This window comes from Sciurus vulgaris (genome assembly GCF_902686455.1).
Source record: "Sciurus vulgaris genome assembly, chromosome: 7".
Lineage (NCBI taxonomy): Eukaryota > Metazoa > Chordata > Mammalia > Rodentia > Sciuridae > Sciurus > Sciurus vulgaris.
The window spans coordinates 127968228-127991883 of NC_136467.1; the positions used below are offsets into that span (position 1 = coordinate 127968228).

Consider the following 23656-nt stretch of genomic DNA (forward strand, 5'->3'; position numbering starts at 1 on the left):
AAATTTAGAATTTCTTGAAATAAATAATAACAATTACAGCTACAGATAATATAACTTTGAGAGGTCTAATACTACTACTCCCTGATGAAGACAATAAGTCAAGAGAAAGAATGACAGTGGAAGAAAGATCTTACCTGGCAATAAGCTGGTAAACTGGAAGATGGAGACCTTTGACCCCCACTATCCCTAGCCAAAAAAAAAAAAAAAAAAAAAAAAAAAAAAAATGCCATCTTGTTTAGGGGTTGAATGTACAAGGCTTATGAGGGGATCTGGGGGAGGTTTATCTTTAATCTCAAAAGGATGGATGCAGAGATGGCCATAAATTTCCTGGTGGTCCGCTTTTCTGATGCATATACTATTGTCATCTGAAGGCCACCAGATGTTCTGGGTTCTGTAATTCTAAAGAAAAGTTAGTGATTAGAAAGTTCTTATTTTTCCAGAAATAGCTAGTCTTGCAGTTAATCATTAAGATACAAAATAGGGGAAGAGAGCAAAAAGTAACTTTTGCAAGAGGCAGTTTTAACCCTTCAGGTGACTGAAAAAATATGATATACCAAAACCTATGGGATACAACAAAACTAATAAGAGGCAAATTTATAGTATTAACTCCTGCATCAAAAATACTGAAATGCCTCAAATAAAAGACTGATCATTGCATCTCAAGGAACCAGAAAATAATTAAGTCAAATGAAAAATTAGGAGAAAAAAACAGTATTGAAAATCATAGCAAAAATAAATGAAAAAGACTAAAAAACAATATACAAGGAAACCCATTATTCTATATAATTAATAGGTACTAACAAAAAAAAGAAAAACCCAAAAGATCAATAAATTGAGTAACTTTTTTCAAAAGATAAACAAAATTAATAAATCCTTAAACTAACAAGGAAAACAACAGAAGACTTAAAGTCAGAAACCAAAGGATACATTCCAGTTGATAACCACAGAAATTTGAAGGATCATTAGATACTGTTATGTAGTTATGTGCTGTTAGTCTTTTCATTGTTGTTAAAAAAAAAAAAAAAGTATCTGACAACAGTTTAGTGACGAAAAGGTTTATTTTGGGCTCATAGTTTCAGAGGTTCAGTCTATGATTGTATTAGTCCCATTCCTGTGGGCCTGAGGTGAGGCAGAACATCATGGCAGAAGTATGGTGGAGAAAAGGTGCTCAGCTCATGGCAGCCAGGAAGCAGAGAGGGAAAGAAAGAGAGAGAGAAAGAAACAAGGAGCCAGAAACAAAATATAATCCTCAAGAGCACACCCTAGTGACCTACGTTCTCCAGTTGTGCCCCATCTGCTTACAGTTAACACCCAGTAAACCATTTGGATTTTTAACCCACCAAATGGCTTACTATGCTGATTAGGTCACAGCTCTCAAAAGTGAATCATTTTACTTTGGAACATTTTTATATTTTCTTATGAGCTTTTCAGGGTGCATCTCACATCTAAAACATAACATGTACAAATACATGCCAACAAATCTGGTAACCTAAAAGGAAGGATAAATTATTGGACACATACATCTTATCAAGACAGAATCATGAGAAAGTAGAAAACTTTAACAAACAACTAGTAGCCATATTGAATCAGTAACAAAAAGTCTCTCCTCAAGAAAAGTCAAGGGCCATGAATCTTTTCTTCTTGTTTTCTTCTCTGCTTATGTTATAATCATCTCTGTGTTAGAAGCTTTGCTCAGAAGTGAGATGACATATTCACAAAACAACTGATAGGAAAGGCCTTGACTTAAGTATTCTAAGTGGGGTTTCAGAACAGGATGATGAAAGCATTTAGTTGGAGTATGACAAATATCAGTATTCTTTTGGTATTTTTGAAAGGTCTTGATTCTCCATAAGTAGCACTTTTACTTCTCTACCTATAGAATTATAAGACTGGCTTTCCATGTTCTGAGAGCAGGATGAGGAAAATACTTAGGAAGGATGCCATATGCAGCATCTAATATAATTCTTTGCTTTTGGTGTGACAGTCAAACCTCAGTTGTGTCTGTGTAGCCAAGTCTAGAGGTTCTTTAAGGAGGACTAACTACCCCTCTATCTGCTTTGATTTTAGGACAGCCCTCATCTGGTTGTGTGGGCTAGGGGAGAAGTCTTTTTAGAAGGAGACTTAAATTGTTCTTATTTTAGGGTCACTCTGCAGTCTGTATTCTAAGACATACAATGTTTACCTTTCCTAGCCTCCATTGCTACTCTGGGGTTCTGTAGTACAAATTTCCTTTATACTCACGGGCTTCCCCCTTTCTGTGTCAGAATCCTCTAAAAGCAGTTATGTTTCATAGCAATTTCCTTCTGGAAGCCATTTACTATCTTCCATTAATTTTGCATCTGACAAAAGCTTATTGATCTTGTCTCTGCCCTCATCTTCTCTTCAGTCCTATTTCTCGTTATACATTTGTAGTCTTTTTAACATAGTGGAATTTTAATGCTTTTTGTAAAGGAATAGGAACAATCACTTCTGTTTAACTTACCATGTGTAATCACAACTATTCATTATGATTTAAACTATTTAGGTTGCTAATTTTTAGTATTAAATAAAAAAATTTCAATAAAGATTTATATAGTCACAATTATAAAAATGTAAGATGCCATATAATTTTTATTACTAATGTGTATAATTAGAAGCCAATGAACTGATTTCCATCCTTCAGAGATGTTGCCCTCTGATCCTCAGCACATTCAACATTCTCATCTGAGATGCAATTTTCTTTCCTCTACATATATTTGTAGTTTTATCTCTCTCCCTACAAAATAATACTCAGTAATCAGTTATAGATCCATAGTTAGGATAAACTTCTGAAAGAAATCAGGAAGTATCTTTTATAGGAATATTGTATATTACTTGTTGGCAGTGCTAGCATCTTCTACCTTCCTCACAGAGACATAAGTTATTCATAAGTTCTTACTCATTGAATGAAAAATGAAATTATTGTTGATATGATGATCTATGATTTGACCCATCAGTGCTTTGCTCATATGTTTTTAGACAATTCTTAAAGGGCAGAGATCACAGGTCACCTTCTTTCATATAAACATATTATTGACTGATTTTGTATATGAGGAATTAAGTATTTTGTGAAACAAGAAGGGTAACTGAGTATAATATAGATACTCATAGGTATTAAAACTAAATATAATAAAAATAAAAATATGGATACTCATCTAGATAAGACTTGGATCATGCTAGTATAGCTTTTCAGGAGAATTTTACCTGATATAGGTATATTGGTAAACGCATCTTGTAGATTGGGATGTCAAGTAGATAACTAAAGATGACATGTGCTGCATAATGTTTGGTTAAGAATATCTTTCAGTTTTATGTTAATGTGAGGAATTTTTCCCCATATTATGGAAATGGAAAATCATAGAAATCAAAGCAAAAATCATATGTTATAATCATGTTACAAACATTAGCTCACAACTGTGTACACTATTTTTGGCCTATCTTTTTTAAAAAAAGGCACATTTACATAAATAACAAACAAACACATTTTAGATGTCAAAAGCAGAATTCACCTGATTATTGCAAGTGAACTTAGTAAAGAATTAATAGTGACTAGTGACTGCTTTTTAATTTATGACTGGAAAACATATGTATATTAGCCATCAGGGCTGCTCAATCTGATATTAATAGTTTATTAGTGATAAATGATATTTACTGAGTTCTTACCAAATGCTTTTTAACCTCTGAAATGCCACAAACTGAGACTGTTCTAATGTTAGAAACACAATTACTGAGACTCTGGTCTCTCCTGGTTCAAACACAGTTCTTTCCTACCACATTTACAGTAACTGTCTTTTTAAAAATGACAACTTTAACTTTACTATCACCATTAAAAACAAATATATCATGCTTTTTATAAGTGAGTGAAGGAATTGAATAATGTTTTTCCATATTATAAAGAGAAAATAAGAATTAACTTATTTTCTGTTAGATTTTGAAGGTATTATTTTCCTATGCAGAGGTAAACACAAGTGGATAAATAATTTTAGACTAGATAACAATTTTTATTGATCAAATTTTAAAGAAGCCTAAATTAGACTCCTCATAGAGGGAATATTATGCCCAGGAGAGTAGACTACTGAAAACATGCTAATTGATATATGTACATATGTATATATATATGTATATATGTATATATATAGATTATTATCAGTTACTTCATTTATGCTGCATTTAAAATCCTTTAATTAACATAATAGTGAAACTATTTTAACTCATATGTAAATTTGGATACAAAAAGTTCAATAGAATTGCATAAACTCAAAAACTCCAAATTCTTGAATTTCTCCACAGTTCTTTTCAAGCTATATGATAGCTTTTATTGTAACAAATGAGAACAGTTTTGTTTTTTTGAGGCAGTTCCTTTCAGGAATCGTTAGAATATTAATGGGAAGAGATATAACACAAGACATCAGGGAAGGCAGCTATAAAACATATCATACAAATGGGAAGAAAAGCTGGGCACAGGGGTACACACCTACACTCACAGCTACTTGGAGGCTGACTCAGAAGGGTCACAAATTCAAGGTTAGCCTGGGCAACTTAGAAAGACCTGTCTCAAAATGAAATACAAAGGGATGGGGATGTAACCCAATGGTAAGAGTGTTTGCCTGGCATGAACAAGGTCCTGGGAACTACAAAAAACTGAAAACCAAGTGGGATATAAAGAAGGAATGAAAGGTGAATAAGAAGGAAGGAAGGAAGGAAGGAAGGAAGGAAGGAAGGAAGGAAGGAAGGAAGGAAGGAAGGAAGGGAATGACATAAGAAGAAATGAAGGAAGAGAGGATAAGACATGGACATTATTTGGAAAGTGGACATCAAAGAGTATGGGAAAATAATGCCTTATGCACGTAGTTCTCTGTGGCATAGTCTTCCAAGTGCACCTTTCACTTCTTTATTCCTCAAGGTGTAAATGAGAGGATTGAGGGTTGGGGTGATGACTGTATAGAAGAGGGAAATGAATTTCCCATAATTGTGGGCATAGGAACTGTTGGGCTGGATGTAGATGGCTGTGATGCTCCCATAGAAGAGGGATACTACTGTCAAGTGGGATCCACATGTCCCCAGGGCTTTGTGCCATGCCTGGACTGACTTGATTCTTATAACTGCCTTGGCTATATGTCCATAGGACATCAATATCAGTGCCAAGGGCAAGAGAAGCAGGACCAGTGAAGCAAAGAAGAGCTGAATCTCATTGGCATGGATGTCCACGCATGCAAGCTTAATCATGGAGGGGACCTCACAAAAGAAATGATGGAGCCACCGGTGTCCACAGCGAGGTAGCCAGAGGGTGATAGTGCACTGGATGAGAGCATTTCCTGCTCCGCTCAGCCATGCAACCCCTGCCAGAACCTGGCACAAGCGTGGGTTCATCACAGATGTGTAGTGGAGAGGTTTGCAAATGGCAGCATAGCGGTCAAAAGCCATCACGGCCAGGAGAACACATTCAGTGGAACCCAGTGCCAGGGAGACATAGAGCTGGATGGCACAACCCAGGGGTGTGATGGTCTTGGCTGGTCCTTTTAGGTTCCACAGCAGCTGGGGAACAATACTGGTGGTAAAACAGATGTCAACGAGGGAGAGGTGAGTAAGGAAAAAGTACATGGGTATTTTGAGTTTAGGGTCTATGGAAGAGACCAAAATAATTAGTGTATTTCCCACCAAGGTAAGGAGGTAGGATATCAAAACAGCCACAAACAGCATCTTTTCCAGCTGGGGCTGGTCTGAGAAGCCCACCAGAATGAAGTCTCCTTTGGTACTGCTATTGGTCATGCCCATCACCTTGTTCAGACAAGAAGAAAAACATTACAAGAATTAAGAAGAGAGTATAATGTGTTGGTCACTAGTGACAACATCAAACTTTATAAAATAACCTTTGAATTCCTCACTCAGACAAATTACAGTGACTCACAGAATAAATTTCAGTGCATTGTCCTTCAAAAGTTGCCAAGGATGATGCTAAAGACCCTCTACAGAGAGACAGCTGGAGCCTACTGTGGAAACAAAGTCTTTTGAGAGAGAACTATTAGAAGCTGAGATAAAATCTTCCACAGGGGAAAAAAATACAGAGAAAGAAAGAAAATGTCAAAGAAAAAATACATTAAGTTTGCTGATAGCTTATGACAAATCATTCAAATTAAATGGAAAAATTCAGTAAAATAGATGTTTAATATAAGTAAATTTTATATATACATACATATGCATATACATGTATATGTGTATATGTATGTATATATAAAAATTCCAGTCTTCAAGCATGAACTTTGAGTTGGGCATTCTTTTTTGAAGATTTTCTTTATATAAATGACTGTTCGGTTTTGGAGAATATAGAGATTCTTTCTACTGTAAAGTGGTAAACATTTGGCTAATAAAGTCATAATATTAATGTTTATATTACATGTTTAATCATGTGGACACATAATTTCGGAAGCATGTTTCCTTTAGGGATTAGTTAATTCACTTATTCCACCAGTGTACTGAGGATACAGATTCGTGCAGTGCATTCAAAACGACCCTCTTTTTTTGGTGTGTGGTGCTAGGAAAGGGAATGTTGAATGAAAACGTGGTTAAACCTGAATGGAATGAGTGGGGATCACCATTACCAGGGCCCTTCAAAGGGATGAAAGGGCTGCCTCAATGTGCAGGAAACCTACATAGAATTTTTACCTTCTAGAAGACTAAAGGGTCAGCTTTCTAAAACTCCAAATATTTATAAATGCAAAAGTTTAAAATATATTCACTCATTCAGTGAATATACTCAGACCATAACCGTACCTCTTGTTTAGGAAAAATAAACACTTTCTACATGGGTGTGAAAAAAATCTTTCAGACCTTGAAATTCTTCCCTAATAATTGCACATCCTGTGGTTGGTAATTACTTGTGAAAATTAATCATGGAAATAAGAGATGTGAAATAATTATCAAAAGCAATACCTTATGCTAATTTCACTTATCATATAAAAATGATATCTAGCAGAATTCAGTGAAAATGAAGCCAAGGGAATGGAAGGGGAGGGACACCAAGTAACAATATGAATTCCTTAAGGGATCACACAAAATATGGAAAGGGGAGCACAATAGTAAAAAGAATATGAAGGAGGACCTCTATATACATACACATATATATATATATTATATTTCAATGACATTTATACATATATGTATCCATGCAAAAGCCACAAATATATATACGCATGATTTTCAATTCTCACTTTACTTCTATCAATGCAATAAAATAAATTCAGGTGTGTCACTCATTCTAATCCTGCTTATAGCCTCTTTACCCATCTTCACCCAATGAGACTTTTGGTAATATTTTTAAAACACATTCTCACACATACACAATCTGAAAAGAATGAAATGAGAGATTAATTCTGGTCATGAGCAAGTTCCTTACATATAAGAGTGTGTTCATTTTAGGCTCATAGAAGAATTGTATTTAACTCTGATGCAAAATCTGAAATCACATGTGCCCCATATTATCTCCCTAGATGGACATCACTTTAATCCCGAATCTCAATTTATTATTAAAAGTTAAAAATCACAGGAATGAGGAAGCTATAAAATCAAGGCATAAATAGCAAATATATTAAAAGAGAGGACGCTCTTCATATTTTTTTTTCATCCTGATAATCACCTTTTAAAAGAAAAGGATTTAAGCCATAGAGCTCAAAAAAATTTTACCTTGAAGCGATAAATCAGTATCTGAGGCCCATGTGTTGGTTGTGGGGACACTTATTTGAGATTGGAGATCCCTGAAGATTAGCAAATGAAGAGAGGCTGGGAGAGGACACAGACCACTGAATCCAAAAAGTTCCCAGGGACACAGTTCTCCCAATATGGCAATTAATCTGAGGCTCTGTAGTATCCAAAGTCAACTGTCCCAGGAGGTCATTCTGAAAGAGATTCTTTTGCTTTCCTTACCTTTTAGTACTGTTTAAACTACACAAAACCACAAAAACTTTTAACTTCTACTTTAATAACCTCCCAATATTGAGTCAGTCTATTTCAAATATATTCATATTAAATTTCCATCGATAATCTAGTATTTTCTACACACACACACACACACACACACACACACACACAATACAATAAATATATCCTACTGGCAGATAACTTCATTGTGACCTTAAAATTTTCTCTCACCTATCCTTTCCTGACTACCCTGAAAACTGCAGGCCTGGAGCATTTCAACAGGGCTTTCCCCCTCATTTCTTACAGGCACTTGACTTTGATGGAAATAAACATATGACTCTGTAGAATCACACCCTTAAAATTCCTGGTCCCTCTTCAGATGGCCTCCTAGATCTGCCCAGAAATCATTCTACATGTGTCCTGTTGTTCTTCTCTTTTACTGTCATAGAAAACTGGGACAAATTATTAAATTCTCCCTCCCATCCCTGCACACGTAAGATGACACCTAAGATGAAACAGAGGCCCCAAGTGGAAATCCCATTAATTTCCTGTCCACTGCCTATAAAATTCCCATATTCATCTCATACTTCATGCTGTTCTCCACAGGCTTTTCTCAGTGGGTGAGGAGAACTTCATTTTGTCTGGGGCTATCGATTCCTCTTCCAATATTTTAGAGTCTGAGGAAAAACTCATGTGCATTCAGGTTCTAGCCAGATGATATTAATGACAGAGATAATCAGGTCTAAGAAAACAAGTGCAGTAATATAACAATGAATGGCAACCACATTTAGCTAAGGCCCATACTCAGTACTAAAAGAGTAGCAGAAACCTGGACCAACTTCACAGCCCATAAAGAATCTGAGGGAAACAACTATTCAGCTCAACTGATCAATTTTCTGTGCATTGAGTCCCTGGACTGAAAAATATTCATAATCTTCAATAGAATCTGAATTTTATGAAAACGTATTGATTCTTTAAAGAAATTTATTTCATATACCAAAGTTCATAAAGATGCAGGGTGCCAAATTATACATTGTGAACACATCCTGACTCAGAAATAAAACGAGGAACACTCTAGAACAACCCTCAATTCATTTCCATATAATATTTTACTTATCCCATGTAAGCATTATTATGATTTCTGAATGGTATACAAACAAAATAATCTATGCCTTCATTCATTCATCTTTGTGAGATTTAATCATTGTGATGCTTATAAATCACAATTTTGATTGCTGCATTGTATTTCATTGTGTGAATATGCCACATCATGTTTATCCACTATAGTATTGATAGATATTTAAGTGTTTCCAGGTTCATCTTTTATGAGCAATGCTGCTGTGAATTGTTTTGCATATATCTCTGGGTGAAAATTCTGATCTTCTGATGAATTGCTTAGCCATAAAATAAGTACACATATATTTAGCTTTAGTAGACAATATTAACTCAGGAAATTGGTGTAAACATGTATACTTCATAAGGTTTGGGAATCCCAATTGCCCACATCTGTGCCTATTATTTTGGACTTTAAAAATTTTAACCATCTGGTAATATGTGATGGATATCTCATTTCAATTTAAATTTTGTGCTTCCTCGATGACTAATAAAATTGACCAGATTACTTTATGTTTATAGTTCATTATATCATACCTGTCCAAGTCTTTAGGTGCTGTTTTTCAAATTGATTTCTAGAAAATCTTTATATATGTCAGAGGTTTGGAAAAATACAAATCCATTTTTAAGTCAAGTGTAACTTTGACAACAAGACAGAAAACCAAAAGACAGTCTCACAAACTAAAATGGGTTTGAAATATGATCAAGTCCATTATTAAAAATATTATACTCATTGTCCAAATTGAATTTATTCCAGAGTCAAATCATGAATAATTATAATTCACCAAAATATTAGAATTAAGGAAGAAAAAATTACATTACATCCAAAATCAGGTTTTGATAAAATTCAAGGTTCACAAAAGTAATAAAATAATTTGTAAACTATAAGTAGAATAAGACACTCTAAACTTTTAAACAAATTTGACTTTTCAGGTCACTAGAAGGAGTAATTTTTTTCACTAGAAGCTACTGTAATAATTAATCACTCATGGAAAAGGGGATGTGATCACTATCATACCATTCACAAATATTCTTTCCAGATGAGTTACATCCAATGATTAAATACTATATATATTCATGACATCCTCACACAGGAATTCTTTCTTAATGAACCAGTAAATTATTGAAATATCAAACCATGAGGAAAAGTTCTATTAATTTGAATATATTGAAGTTACTGAAAAGCTTTGTCACCACCCTGGGGTTGAGTTCCTAGAAAGACCCTGCTGTTTCCTGACATAGTATATTTCTTCTTTAGAAAATCTTCCTACTATGTATATCTGTACCACCCATACTGTTGTACATCCTTTCCCTTTCCTCTAGCTTCTTTCTCTAATCTCTCTCTCTCTCTCTCTCTCTCTCTCTCTCTCTCTCTCTCTCTCTCTCTCTCTCTCTCTCTCTCATTTGCACACCTTCCTGGGTTTCTGTTAACCCCCCACACTTAACACCTGCCAGGCTAAAATGCCTTCCTGTTCCAATTCAGTCCCAAAGTGTAAGGAAATATATTCCTGAAATTCCTGAAGTATGCAGTGGTTTATAATGCTCATTGATTATCTTTATTCTATTTAGAATTTATTTAATACTGGCTATAATATTTTGCTTAACGATAATGGTTTCTTGTTCTTTACTTTCTTGCACAATCTTGCTAGCAGTTTATCAATTTTGCTAAACTTTTATAAAAATGTACCAAAAAGTACATTTCAATGTTCTCAGTTGTAAACTCTTTACTATTTCTTTATAGTCTTTTATTTGTGACCTGAAAGCAGACATTTGAACTACTGATATGAGAATATTTTATTGGGAAAAGTGACATTTTTTATCATTTGTAAATAACCAGAAAAATCAGGTGGCATTCTAAAGCTCTTCTCCAGGAGTGTGGAAAGAGCCATACCCCTGGTGTGTGCAGGAGAGATGAAAGAATGAAGTAATGCTTCTTCTGATTTGATAGAGCTCCTTGAGGAATCTTGCTGTTAATAGGCGAGTGTTGAAATTTGCTAGATGTCAGGCTTATTTCATGCAGGGTTTCACTTGCTCCTCACCGTGGTATCATGAAATTGGCCCTATTACTCCACTCTTTAGATTTGCAGATTAAGGAACTCACTCCAGGAACTGGAATTAGGTTGGTATGATTCTGGTGTCCAAGACCTTATACAAGATATTTTTCTAGAAATCGCAGGAATGTCCAGCTTTCTTCATATAATACACATATCCCTAAGGGATATATATCCCTTCATATAATATACATACATATACTATACAGTTTGGAAACTTAAAAAATTTGGTCACAGGTGCCAACACTTTTAAGTGCCTTGAAAGCTAGAAGGTGACCCACATGGAGTCCATGAGCCAGGTGTGGAAGGCTGTAAGGCAGAAAATCTATTAGACGTCTGGGAGCATCCATAGTCTTTAAACTCTGCCCTCCAAACCCATTTCTTCCTGTAAACCCATTTCTGCTCAGAGCTTTTCAGTCTTTTTTTGGAGCAAGATAGAGGATCTGAACTAGGGCAGTGGCAATGTGCATGTGATGAATGAAATGGGTTAAGTAAGAACACTAGGGATAGTTTGGAGAAGAATTTCCTCTGTCCGTGATGATAAGAGAAATTTAAATATAATGAGGATCTGCGTTCCAACTTTATGCTGAGTTAAGGAGCTACCAAAAAGGGAATAGTTGGGCATAGTCAAAGATTGTTGAAATAATACTCAAAAGTGACTCAAGATATAGAGAGATCATTAAATGGATAAGGTCAATGAGGTTGTGAAGTTTGGAATAGTATAAGTGATGTAGAAGTAAATAATTATTGGGTGGTTGTTATTAATACATAAAAGATAGCTCTGAGCTAAACTCTATCCCAATCAGATTTATTTATCACAGTAGCCAAGTAAGTTAGGAACAATTGTTACCACTCTGTACAATTGAGGAAACAGTGAATTGGTATAGCATAGATATTAATTAAACACTATTATAGTTGATTAGTTTCATAGGACTGGAATTTGAACCCAAGCGCTCTAAGCTTCACTAATAATAATTTTCAACAATATTCTTTGAGCAAAGATTCCATAGTCATAATTGGTACTTGACTACAAATTGGTGTTGATACAAAGAGGTGTAAAGAGAGATTTTGATTGATTTTAGTGTTGCCAGTAAAAAACAAATGAATAAATTTAAAAATTTAAAGATCAGTCAATATAAAATACAAAACAAACACAATGAAGCACTTGTTGGGAGTGATGGAGATTGTGTGGGAAGACTGGAGAATTCTGTGCACCATTCTATTTTTGAAAATATTTTAAACAATTGTTAAATTTACTCAGTATTTCCCAGTACCATGACTTTTTGACACTTTGCATGAGTTAAGTTTGTTTAATCCTCACTGAACATGTCACACTGATTGAGAAACACAAAGGCAAAGTAAAGAGCAGAGGGACATGAATGGCAAGTGAGTAAAACATACCTTCAAACCAAGGCAGTGTGGCTCCAGAGTCCACATGTTCAACAACCACAAGGACACTGGGGAAAGCAAGAGTCTGTTAGAATTGAGTGCAAGATTTTGCCAAGGACCTCGATCAAACTGAAACTGCATTACATGCATTAAATGCATGTTAAGTATTCATTAAATTACTTACTAATTATTCATAACTATTCAACAATTATTTTAATTATTGTTTGGTAAAAGCCAGTAGTTTCCATAGTAGTTTAAGTAGATTCACAGTTCTGGTCACTGATGTCAAAAAACACCACTTTTTGAAGTTTGGTTTTGTTGTATTTTTCCTTGAAAAAACTGATACAATATCTACAAAATGTTTGCAATAATACTACAAGACAATTCTTCTACAAAGGGAATACTACAATAATTTATTCATGCTAAAATATACTTGTGAACTTTTCAAACAGTAAATATTATTTTAATACCCTAATCATGTTTGCAGGCATATATATATATATATATATATATATATATATATATATGTGGTGAAAATCTACAAAATCTTCAATTCTTACTATATACTTTAGCCTTTCAAATACATTTAATAAGGGAGTTTGTGAAAATATTTATGACACACACATAGGAGGTTCCATGAGCAACAGAAGTTGAATCTAAATGTTCTTTTTTGAGACAATGTGGGCCACACTGTATGTGAATGCAGCTAGAGAGGCAAGTCAGCCACACATGCACTACACATTAGGGAGTGGTTATTTAATATTATGTCTCTTGAATAAGTTTCCAGCACAGAAAGTCACTGCTCCTTGATTTTTCCATTAGAAATTTTGTTCTCTCCTCAGCAGTCTTCTCAGAGCTCCTTTCACATCCTTGTTCCTCAAGGTGTATATGAGGGGGTTGAGGGTGGGAGTCACAACTGTATAAAAGAGTGTGAGGAACATGCCCTGACTGTGGCCATAGGATCTCTGAGGCTGGATGTATATGACAGAGCTGGTCCCAAAATAAAGGGACACCACTAGGAGATGAGAGCCACAGGTCCCTAGAGCCTTGCGCCAAGCGTGGGCCGACTTGATTTTTATCACAGCGTGTGCGATGAATCCATAGGAGATGGATATCAATGCCATGGGAAGGAGGAGGAGAACTAATGTTGCCACAAAAAGCTGGACTTGGTTTGCATGGATGTCAACACATGCCAGCTTGATCATGGCAGGCACCTCACACAGGAAGTGGTGGAGGCGACGGTGCCCACATCGAGGAAGCCTCAGGGTGATGGTACTTTGGATGAGAGTGTTTCCCACTCCGCTTAGCCAGGCTATTCCTGCCAAGGCCTTGCAGAATGATGGGTGCATGACAGTGGTGTAATTGAGAGGCCTGCAGACAGCTACGTAGCGGTCAAATGCCATGACAGTAAGGAGGACACACTCGGTGGAACCTAAGGAGAGGGACACGTAGAGTTGTAGGGCACAGCCGGTGGACGTGATGGTCTTGGCTGGTCCCCTCAGGTTCCACAACAGCTGGGGCACGATGCTGGTGGTGAAGGCAAGGTCAAGAAAGGAGAGATTAGTGAGGAAGAAGTACATAGGTGTGCGGAGTTTGGAGTCCAGGCAGGAGACCACGATGATGGTTGTGTTGCCCACTAGGGTCAGAAGATAGGATATCAAAACTACCACAAAAAGGATGATTTCCAACTGGGGCTGGTCTGAGAATCCAAGCAAGATAAAACCTCCTCCAGAGGTTTCATTGTTTTCTTCCATCAGTCTTCTAAGGTAAAAGAGAAAACTGGGTATTAGAAATTCAATCTAGGGAAGTATCCTTATTACTATTTACCTACTATATTTGAAATAAACTCTTAGATAAGGTTTTTAACCAGTGCAATTACACAAAGAAGAAAACATATGATTATTACAAAGACATTCATAAATGCAAAGTCATTTTTGTATCATTTTTTGTCACAATGAATACTTGACAACTCCTCTTTTTATCATGAACTGTCTCTTCCTTCACCCTAATTGTTAAAAGCTATTATTAAAGACGATCTACTTAGGAAAAGGTTCCATTTGGTCACAGTGACAAAAATCTGACTAACACACTACTCAAACCTGATAATAACAACTTACAGGAAGAAAAATTTACTTTGAGCTTACAGTTTCAGAAGTTCAGTTCATGGTCAGCTGACTCCATGGTTCTAGGCTTGAGGGCAGGTGGAGCATCATGGTAGAACGTCAATGGTGGAGGAGAGTTGCTACCTTATGGTGCAGGAAGACAGAGAGGAGCCAGGGGAACAAGACATAATCCTCAAGGATATATCCCCAGTGATCCACCTCCAGCTACACTCCGCCTGCCTACAGTTACCACACAGTACAGTAGACCTTTCGACTGATTAATTCATCAAATGGATCAGGCTATAGTTCTCATAATCTAATCATATCACCTTTGAACATTCCTGCATTATCATCGGAAATTTTGAGAGACTCTTCATATCCAAACCATAACAGTGGTTATTATGTGGGAGAGGAGTAGCAGGTGGATGCTGAAACTAATTTAAAATGACCATTGAATGGATTTTTAATGATCATTGTTCACAGTAATAGAAATTGAACTGCAAAAAATAGGATTAACAGTAGAAAATTTGGTCAGGAAAATAAATGGAATGTATTTTGTGTCTTTTTTGTCTCACAGACAAGGAAAATTATGATGATGTTTCTTACATTTAATTATTGGATCAGAATGATATGGGGTTAGATCCAGGTTAAGTTTCAATATAGAGGGAAACTAAATAATGCTGTATTTTCTTTAACAACATGCTTAGGAGTACTTACATAAAATCATTTATCTCTTAAGGTTATGGGAAAAACATAGGTCATATATATAGATATATAGATATATATATATACACACACACACACATATGAAAATACACAGGCACACAATCTCAGATGTACACACATTTGTTGAGATAGATAACTTGAGATGTTTGTGATAAAAATAAGGGGAAAATTGTAATCAATTCGTTTAAAGACAAGACGTCAGCATTTAAAAAATCATAAGAAGGCAAATCATATCTTCTTCAACTCAGTTTACATTGCTCTGTTTAAGAAATGAAAGGAGATTGGATCATAATACAATCCCCCTGCCTCCTCACTTACTATTTTTATGATGTTATCACCTGTGCTCCCAAATTTTCTGCTCTGGTGATAGCATCTTCTTGAATCATTTACTTGCAGTAATAATAAAGGATTGCTTTTTTGTTTTATTCAGACATGTTTATATTCAAACAGTAAAATTGTTTCAGGAATAGGGGGAAATAATGTTTTAATGGTTTAAATTCTGGAGCTAAATGATTACATATGCATAACTAATAATGAATTCTACTCAGAAAGCCTGAATATTATGCTATAGAGATTCCCACATTCTGCATATTGCTAATGCTGCTTAACATAAAATGGTAGTTTTTCTCAAACTAGTGTGCTTTTAGTTTTAGTCACTAAAGTAACTAAAATAGTCTAAACAAATAGATCTAAAGCAGGTATAACTTATTCCCATTTCCTTGAGAAAACACAATGTACATACTCTTAAAACTTTAGTATCATCTTAAATGTGAACTCTTTTAGAGTAAAGTTTTCTTAAATATGAATTTATTCATAAGCAAGGAATTACCAATTTTCTAATATTCTAAAATCACATAATTTGATAGGATGTTAGGTTTACAAGCATCTTTAGAAATAAAATTTTAATTTGTTTCCTTTTGTAAAAATTCAAATGCACAATCCAATATGTAACACATCTGTTGAAATTAATACAGGAATTCAAAAGTGATGCTAACATCCATTGAATTTACAACTGCATTATGTAAATATTAAAGATCATTTTTGTTTGTGCAATTCATATCCCACATTATTTACAGTAAATTTGTTTTTATAGCTTTACCGAAGTACTATTGACAAATAAAAATTGAATATACTCAAAATGTACATGATGTTTGATATATGTGTACATTGTGATATTACCACCAAACAGCAATTTAATTTTAATTTTACATAGGGAAATATTAAGTTTATGTGCTTATGTGTCTACAAGAATATTAAGTAAAATAAAAATCATCTATTTATTCATCTCACAACTTCCTATTACAATACTCAAAAATATTGTTAAAACATTTGGATTTTAAGTAATATTTCAAGAAGAGCTTTCCACTTCTACCCATCACTTACTCTGATTTTTATTCTGATTAGGTTGAAGAATAAATATTCTATCCAATCTCCTGAGAACTTGCTCATACCTCTGAAAATGAAGTGAGTAAGAATTTGCTTTCTCCACAGTTCAAGTCTGACTTGAAACTTGAATGGAGTCATTGAACAGGACCTAGGAAGAAGAGGGATCAGAAGAGTGTGTGTGTGTGTGTGTGTGTGTGCCTGTATGTGTGTGTGTGTGTGTGTGTGTGTGTTTTCAAACCAAAACAGAATTGTAAAAACCTACCTTTTCACATCTTGCGTATAATAAACACTATCAAGTACCCTTTGGAAAACAATTGTCCAGAGAAAAATCCTTTCTCTTTTGGCAAAAAGATCAAGAACTTTATTCTTTGCAAGACGTTTCTGATTATTCTTGTTGAATGAACCCAATTATTTTTAGTGAATATGCAGAAGGAGCAACACTGACTCAATTCTTGGTGTTGACTAGTGTGACTGGAAGCAGCTCAGAGTGAGAAAGACAAGGCCATACAAGACATTTAGAGGGTTACTTACGTCCTTTAGGTCTTCTCTCTCTGTCTCCCTTTCACATTTATCGGCATGTAGAGAATATCACTGGTGATATGACTTTAGAATAACAGGGTTTCTCTCCTGGAGTGAATATCACTGCCCAATACTCAGGTGAGAGTAAATATGGCTTGAGTAATGTTCCCTGGAGAAACTCAGAGTAAAATGAAAGAAAAATACATGGGATATGGATTCTCTCAAGTCCTTGGGGATCTGTATTTCCAAATTTCTCATTATCATGGAGTTGATTAGTGTCCAGAACTTTGGTCTCTCAAGAGAGACACATAAAGGAAGGCATTTCTCAACAGAACATTTTTTTGGTTTTCCTGACAGACCATATCATAGAAAAATTCTGTTACCCATATTCAGATCTCACAATTGTATATGTTCTTCAGTTCATTGCTATGGGTGATGTGGGCAAAGTCCATGTCATAGCTATTGGAAGTTAACTACATAATTGGGTAAATGAGCCTGGTCTCCTTTGTAGCCAGTTACTTTCATTAACAAGTGTAAATATTTTTCAGTATCAGAAAATATTAACCATAACATCAGTGCCTCAATGACATTCCATTATAAGGGTATACCAAATTATTTGACTAAATTCCACATTTATAGTCATTAGATTTGTTTATTTTTACTGCACGTTATAAATTGTTGAAATAAAATATTTCTTATAATTAAATATATGCATATATCATTGTATATTTAATAAGGAAATTCATGTTTTATCTGCCTTAAGAAAACTTTGCAAATCCCAACTTTATGCAATTGTTTATGCAGTATTATTTGTCTTAATTTTATACCTATTCATTGATACTTTTAGTTTAAAGTGAAATCTTTAATTCTCTCATGTATATTTTTGTTAGGCTGGAAAGTAAGAAACCTAATATTGTCATTATTTTGGTGGATCATCATTTGATCCACTAAATAATATATTTCCTCACTCATTTAAAATGCTAGTTGTATGGCATGTTATTTCAGATATTTGTATTTTTATTACAAAGCTTATGAAAGTTTTCAGTATATATTTTCCATGGATATATCCATTGATTTCATCTATTCATACAAATTTTATATTAGTTTTGCTACTATTGTCTTTTTATGATTTGATTCTTTTGGGGGCAGGTAATGGGGATTAAACTCAGGGGCTCTTAATCACTGGGTCACATTCCCAGCCTTTTTAAATATTTTATTTAAACTCAGGGTCTTGCTGAGTTGCTTAGGGCCTTGCTAAGTTACTGAGGCTGGCTTTGAACTCAAGCTCCTCCTGCCTCAGATGCTGGGATCACAGGCTGCCACCATGCCCAGCATTAGGATTTAGTTTCACATGACTTCTAACATATATGTAAGTCTACTTTTCAGAATTCTTTACTGTTTTAAAACTACTTGGAAGAATGTCTTTGGTATTTTTATGGGGATTGCATTGAATCTGTGTAATGATAGTGGTCATCTAACCATTTGACAATATTAATTTTGCCCATCTAAGAACATAGGGGTGGTCTTTCCAAAATCATCTAAGATCTTCCTCAATTTCTTTCTTTGAATTTTTTTCTTTTTGAGGTTATAAGAAAGCTATCATTTTTTTTATGTTGATCTTTTATCCTGACACTTTGTTATATAGGGAAATTAAAATTTAAAAAGGAGTATGAGAGGTTGATAAAGAATAAAAATATGATAACACAACATAAAGTAAGAGAATATCTTTGCATTAATTATTTTTATGTGTCACACACATTAAAGTATGATTTGTATTTCTCCCTTCAAGGTCTTAAAACTTCCGAATAAAAATTATGAATCTATTAACATGATTAAAATGAACCTCACTATTAGGTATAACTATAATGCACTAATAAAAATGTTTAGAGACCTTGCCTGCGCCCTCCCGGAGCCGTCCCATCTCCACACATCTAGCATCCTGCGAGACACGCCGCGCACCGTCGGAGCGGACATGGGCAGAGCCATGGTGGCCAGGCTGGGGCTGGGGCTGCTGCTTCTGGCACTGCTCCTACCCACGCAGATTTACTCAAACCAAACAGCTGTTGTGACACTTTCAAGTAACTCCTCACAGAGTACCTCTGCTGCCCCCAATTCAACTCATGCTACACCCAAGGCAGGTGGCAGTGCCCTGCAGTCAACAGCCAGTCTCCTTGTGATCTCGCTGTCTCTTCTACATCTCTACTGTTAGAGACTCAGGCCAAGAAACGTCTCTACTTCCCCATCTTCTAAACCCAATCAGAATGGCGACCAGAAGTCCAGTGTGTCAAGGAAGAAGCAGGTCTGCATTAAATCTACCAATTCCACACCTGATTTTATTGGCACAGAAAACGTTGAGAATTCCAAATTGATTGAAGGACATGTGAAGGGTTTCACAGGTGATGAATGCTGATATTAAATCTGCTGGAGTTTCATGTACAAGATAAAAAGAGATAACATCCAAAATTGGAACATGATTTCCTTGAATGAGGCATAAGAAATATGGATACTTAAAACTGTACCTTGAAAACAAGAATAGATTTTATCTAAAGATAAAGGATGGAATGTGGAATGGAGATTTCAGTTTTCATTTGGTTCATGAAATCTATAAGGCCATAAAACAGTTAGGTAATATAAAAAAGCTTCCATGATTCTATTTATATGTACATTAGAAGGAACTTCCAGGTGTTACTGTAAATCCTCAATGTATTGTTTCATCAGTACTAATTTAATGCTGATATATTCTAGATAAAGTTTCACATTGTTAAGCTATTTCTATTCCCTTGGGAACTGAACTCTTTCCTCTGTGGTTTTTGGATTTGACATTTTGTTTAATCTTTTATGTTTGAATTGACATGTGCTAGGGCAATGATTGGAATCCACCCCAAATCTGTGCATCACAAGTAAATCTTGCTTATCCTCTCAAAGTCAAATGGTAGACATCTCCCATCTCCTGTTTTCATTCAATAAGACTGCCAGATTCCTTTAGCGAAACTGATTCCAAAGAGTAAAATTGCATTGACCTAAAAAAAAAAAAAAAAAGTTTAGAAAGGAATTTCATTTAAAATATCAATTAAAAGATAAAAACATAGAAATGAGTATAACAAATATTTAGGTTGACTATGGTAATTATTCAACTTAATTATTGAAAATTTGAGTGCATGAAAAAGTTTATTTTTATATGAAGTTTCAAAACACCAACAAAATTTTCTATAATGTCACATAATTGTATAATTTTCTCTGGAATTAAATGTCAGGTAGGAAAAGGAGATTTCAAGGAGAGGAGTAGCACAGGAACTGATGTGGAAGAAAATGTTCATGCCCTAAAGTCACAACCATTTTAAAGCTAGAATATTTTAAATACTATTGTGAACTTTTAAAACAATTTCATAACAGATTTTATTACCCAGGGAAATTAAAAGCAAGTTATTAATATTTCAGAACTTCTCAATACATTAATGGTGGTAACACTCATTTACTGGTGAACACTTTCACTATTTTAAAATGCCTTTAGAAGTAATCTATTTTTTAAAATTTACCCTTATTTGAGGAACCAAAAGCTTTATATATCCATGTACATTTATTCCTTTTTGATATACTCACAAAGTAGTAACCTAACATGAAACTTTTTTAAAGAACTATAAAGCCTTTCCATCTGGCGGCAGCCATCAGGTGAGCCAGGAAGGGTGCGCACTGTACATCCAGGAGCTGTGGGGGAAGAAGCTATCGGACGTGATGGCGCTTTTTTTCTGAGAGTCCACTGCTGGCAGCACGGCCAGCTCTCTGAGCTCCACAGGGCTCCGCCTCCCACCTGCAGACTGGAGTGCAAGGCCAAGGGAGGTTATGTCATAAACAGGATTCATGTGCGCCGTGGTGACCCCACACGCACAGTTCCTCAGGGTGCGACATATGGCAAGCCTGTCCATCATGGTTTTAACCAGCTAAAGTTTGTTCGAAGCCTTCAAGTCTGTTGCGGAGGAGCGAGCTGGACGCCATTGTGGGGCTTTGAGAATCCTGAATTCTTACAGGGTTGGTGAAGATTCCACATACAAATTGTTTGAGGTTATCCTCATTGATCCATTCCATAAAGCTCGCAGAAGAAATCCTTATACCCAGTGGATCACCAGACCAGTTCACAAGCACAGGGAGATGTGTGGCCTAACATCTGCAGGCCATGAGAGTCGTGGCCTTGGAAAGGGCCACAAGTTCCACCACACCATGGGTGGTTCTCGCCTTGCAGCCTGGGGAAGGCACAAATACTCTCCAGCTCCACCATTACCACTAATATAAGTATGATGTTTGTAAAGTTCATACCTAATGAACAATTTAGGACAGTCATGTCTGATTAAGGGTGTTATTTGTCTGTTACAACTAGTCTGCAGATTATTTCATGAATGCATTGTCAAATTATGGATGTTAAAGTGCAATAATGTTTGAAGACAATAAGTGATGGTGTATCTTATTTCTAACTTTCTGTCTTGCTTTATCCAATTAGTGTTTAAAATATGTTATGTGATATAAAAAGTGTCAAATAAATTCTTTAAAAGAGGAGTGCTGGAACCAGCTTGGTAAATTTGTTTTGGTGCATGTGACAAAACCTACAACTTCATTGGGATAATGTAACGTTCCAGTAGCTTACCTAAAAGTGGTTGGGTTTTGTTGGAGTGTGGCAGTATAAACTTTTAAAGATTGGATTTTCCTTAAGATACAGGGAGGAAATCCTAACTCACATGGTCATATGCATTCAACTTTAAAGCACACATTTTAAAATTTAACCCAGTGTTTGATTTGTAAAATTGATGCTTCTGAAAGGGGAAAAAAAAAAAATCCCCAAATGCTGCCTATTTTCAGAAGAACAAATTTGTTGGAAGAGGCTTCTCTTACACATTAAAAGTCTAGGCTTAACAAAATTGCTAAAGTCTCCACAGTATCCTATAAGTTCACATCAAGTGTGAATACTGGTTTAATCATGTGGCTCCCAGGAATCCAGCATTTTGAATTTGTTGCAACAGTAACCTGTGGCATGTATGCCAGTGTATTTTTTGAAACTGATGGGATTGAGTGTTCATTCTTTACCTCAAGGTTTGAAAGTTAATAACATGCTAGGGTGTGTAGCTGGTGAGCCAGTGGCTTTTTGCTAAGTATTTGCAAGGTTAGAAAAAGTCCTGAGTCCTGATCAAGATTTTAAAGTACTTACTGCCGGTTTGCAACCACTATGAATCCTCAAGCCACATGGGCAAATGTATGATTGGTCATTCAAAAGTACTTGCTCAGTCAAGTCACCTTGGGCAACTCCCATAAGACTACTAAAGACGTGAGTTGATATCAACTTTACGTTGTGTGGCTATTTTTCTCATCCTTGGTCAACTCTCCAAATATTAACATTCCATGGAGTTGGTCATCAATTAAGTATGTTACCACACTGTTTCATTTCTATTAATATTATCCAGTAAACTAGTCTGCTGTTTGGCATGGTGAAGTTGAACATGGAGGAGGAATTGCCCTTACTCTTTAAATTCTGGGTTAACTGACTTAACAGGTGTTTCAAATTTAAAGTCTTAATTGATATCCTCCCTGAACTGTTTTTTTTTTTTTTTTCTCCAACAATTTCTATAGTCAGCTAATTGATTTCCAGGAAAAAATCCAGCAGGATCATAAAAACTTGAGAATTAAATTCCTTTCTACCCAACAAAAGAAAAAAATCCATACATTTTGATTGTGTGTAGAAGTTGCTCAACTAAAGGAATAAATGACTATTATGCAAAAATAAATAAATAAAACTACATAAATTGTAATTGTTTCCTTTTTTGTATTTGTGTGATATTAAGGTGATGCTGGACTCATACAATGTGTTTAGAAATATTCTCCCTCTCTCTATTTTTTAGAAGAGTTTAAGAAGTTTTGGGTACAATTCTTTGATTACTTTGTAGAATTCAGCCACAAAGCATCTGGTCTTGATTTTTTTGGTTGGAAGTTTTTAAAATTACATTTTCATTTTCTTTATTTTTTATTGGTCTATTCAAGTTTTCTATTTCTTCCCTATTCAATCATTTTTAATTTTTTAAATTTTTACAGACCTTATTTTGATTCATTGTACACAAATGGGGTACAACTTTTTGTTTCTATGATTGTGCACAATGTAGATTCATCCTGTAATTATACATCTACATAGGGTAATGATGACTGTTTCATTCCACCATCTTTCATACCCCAACCCCACCTCCCTCTCATTTCCCTCAACAAAATCTAAAGTTCCTTCATTCTTCTCTCACCCCTACCCCTCCAACTCCATTATGTATAATCATCCAAATATCAGAGAAAACATTCAGCCTTTGGTTTTTTGGGGATTGGTTTATTTTACCTAGCATGATAGTCCTCAATTTCATCCATTTATTTGCAAATGTCATAATATTATTCTACTTTATGGCAGAATAATATTCC

General features: G+C 35.2%; 2 protein-coding genes and 1 pseudogene across 3 annotated transcripts; 2 read left to right on the forward strand and 1 right to left on the reverse strand.

Moving 5' to 3' along the window:
• Positions 1-4857: 4857 nt before the first annotated feature.
• LOC306665775 (uncharacterized protein) lies at positions 4858-14239 on the reverse strand (the record flags this gene model as incomplete). Its single annotated transcript, XM_079147392.1, has 3 exons — positions 4858-5796; positions 12498-12620; positions 13310-14239. The coding sequence occupies 3 exons, from the start codon at positions 14237-14239 to the stop codon at positions 4858-4860; spliced, it is 1992 nt and encodes a 663-aa protein (XP_079003518.1).
• Positions 14240-19113: 4874 nt separating this feature from the next.
• Positions 19114-20233, forward strand: LOC306666719 (signal transducer CD24-like). The gene has a single exon (XM_079148949.1). It carries the CDS (start codon positions 19191-19193, stop codon positions 19425-19427), a length of 237 nt encoding a protein of 78 aa, XP_079005075.1. The 5' UTR covers positions 19114-19190; the 3' UTR covers positions 19428-20233.
• On the forward strand, positions 19480-21500 carry LOC306665776 (large ribosomal subunit protein eL15-like; annotated as a pseudogene). Its single transcript has 2 exons — positions 19480-19497; positions 20852-21500. The product of its transcript is annotated as a large ribosomal subunit protein eL15-like (transcript).
• The last annotated feature ends 2156 nt before the right edge of the window (positions 21501-23656 follow it).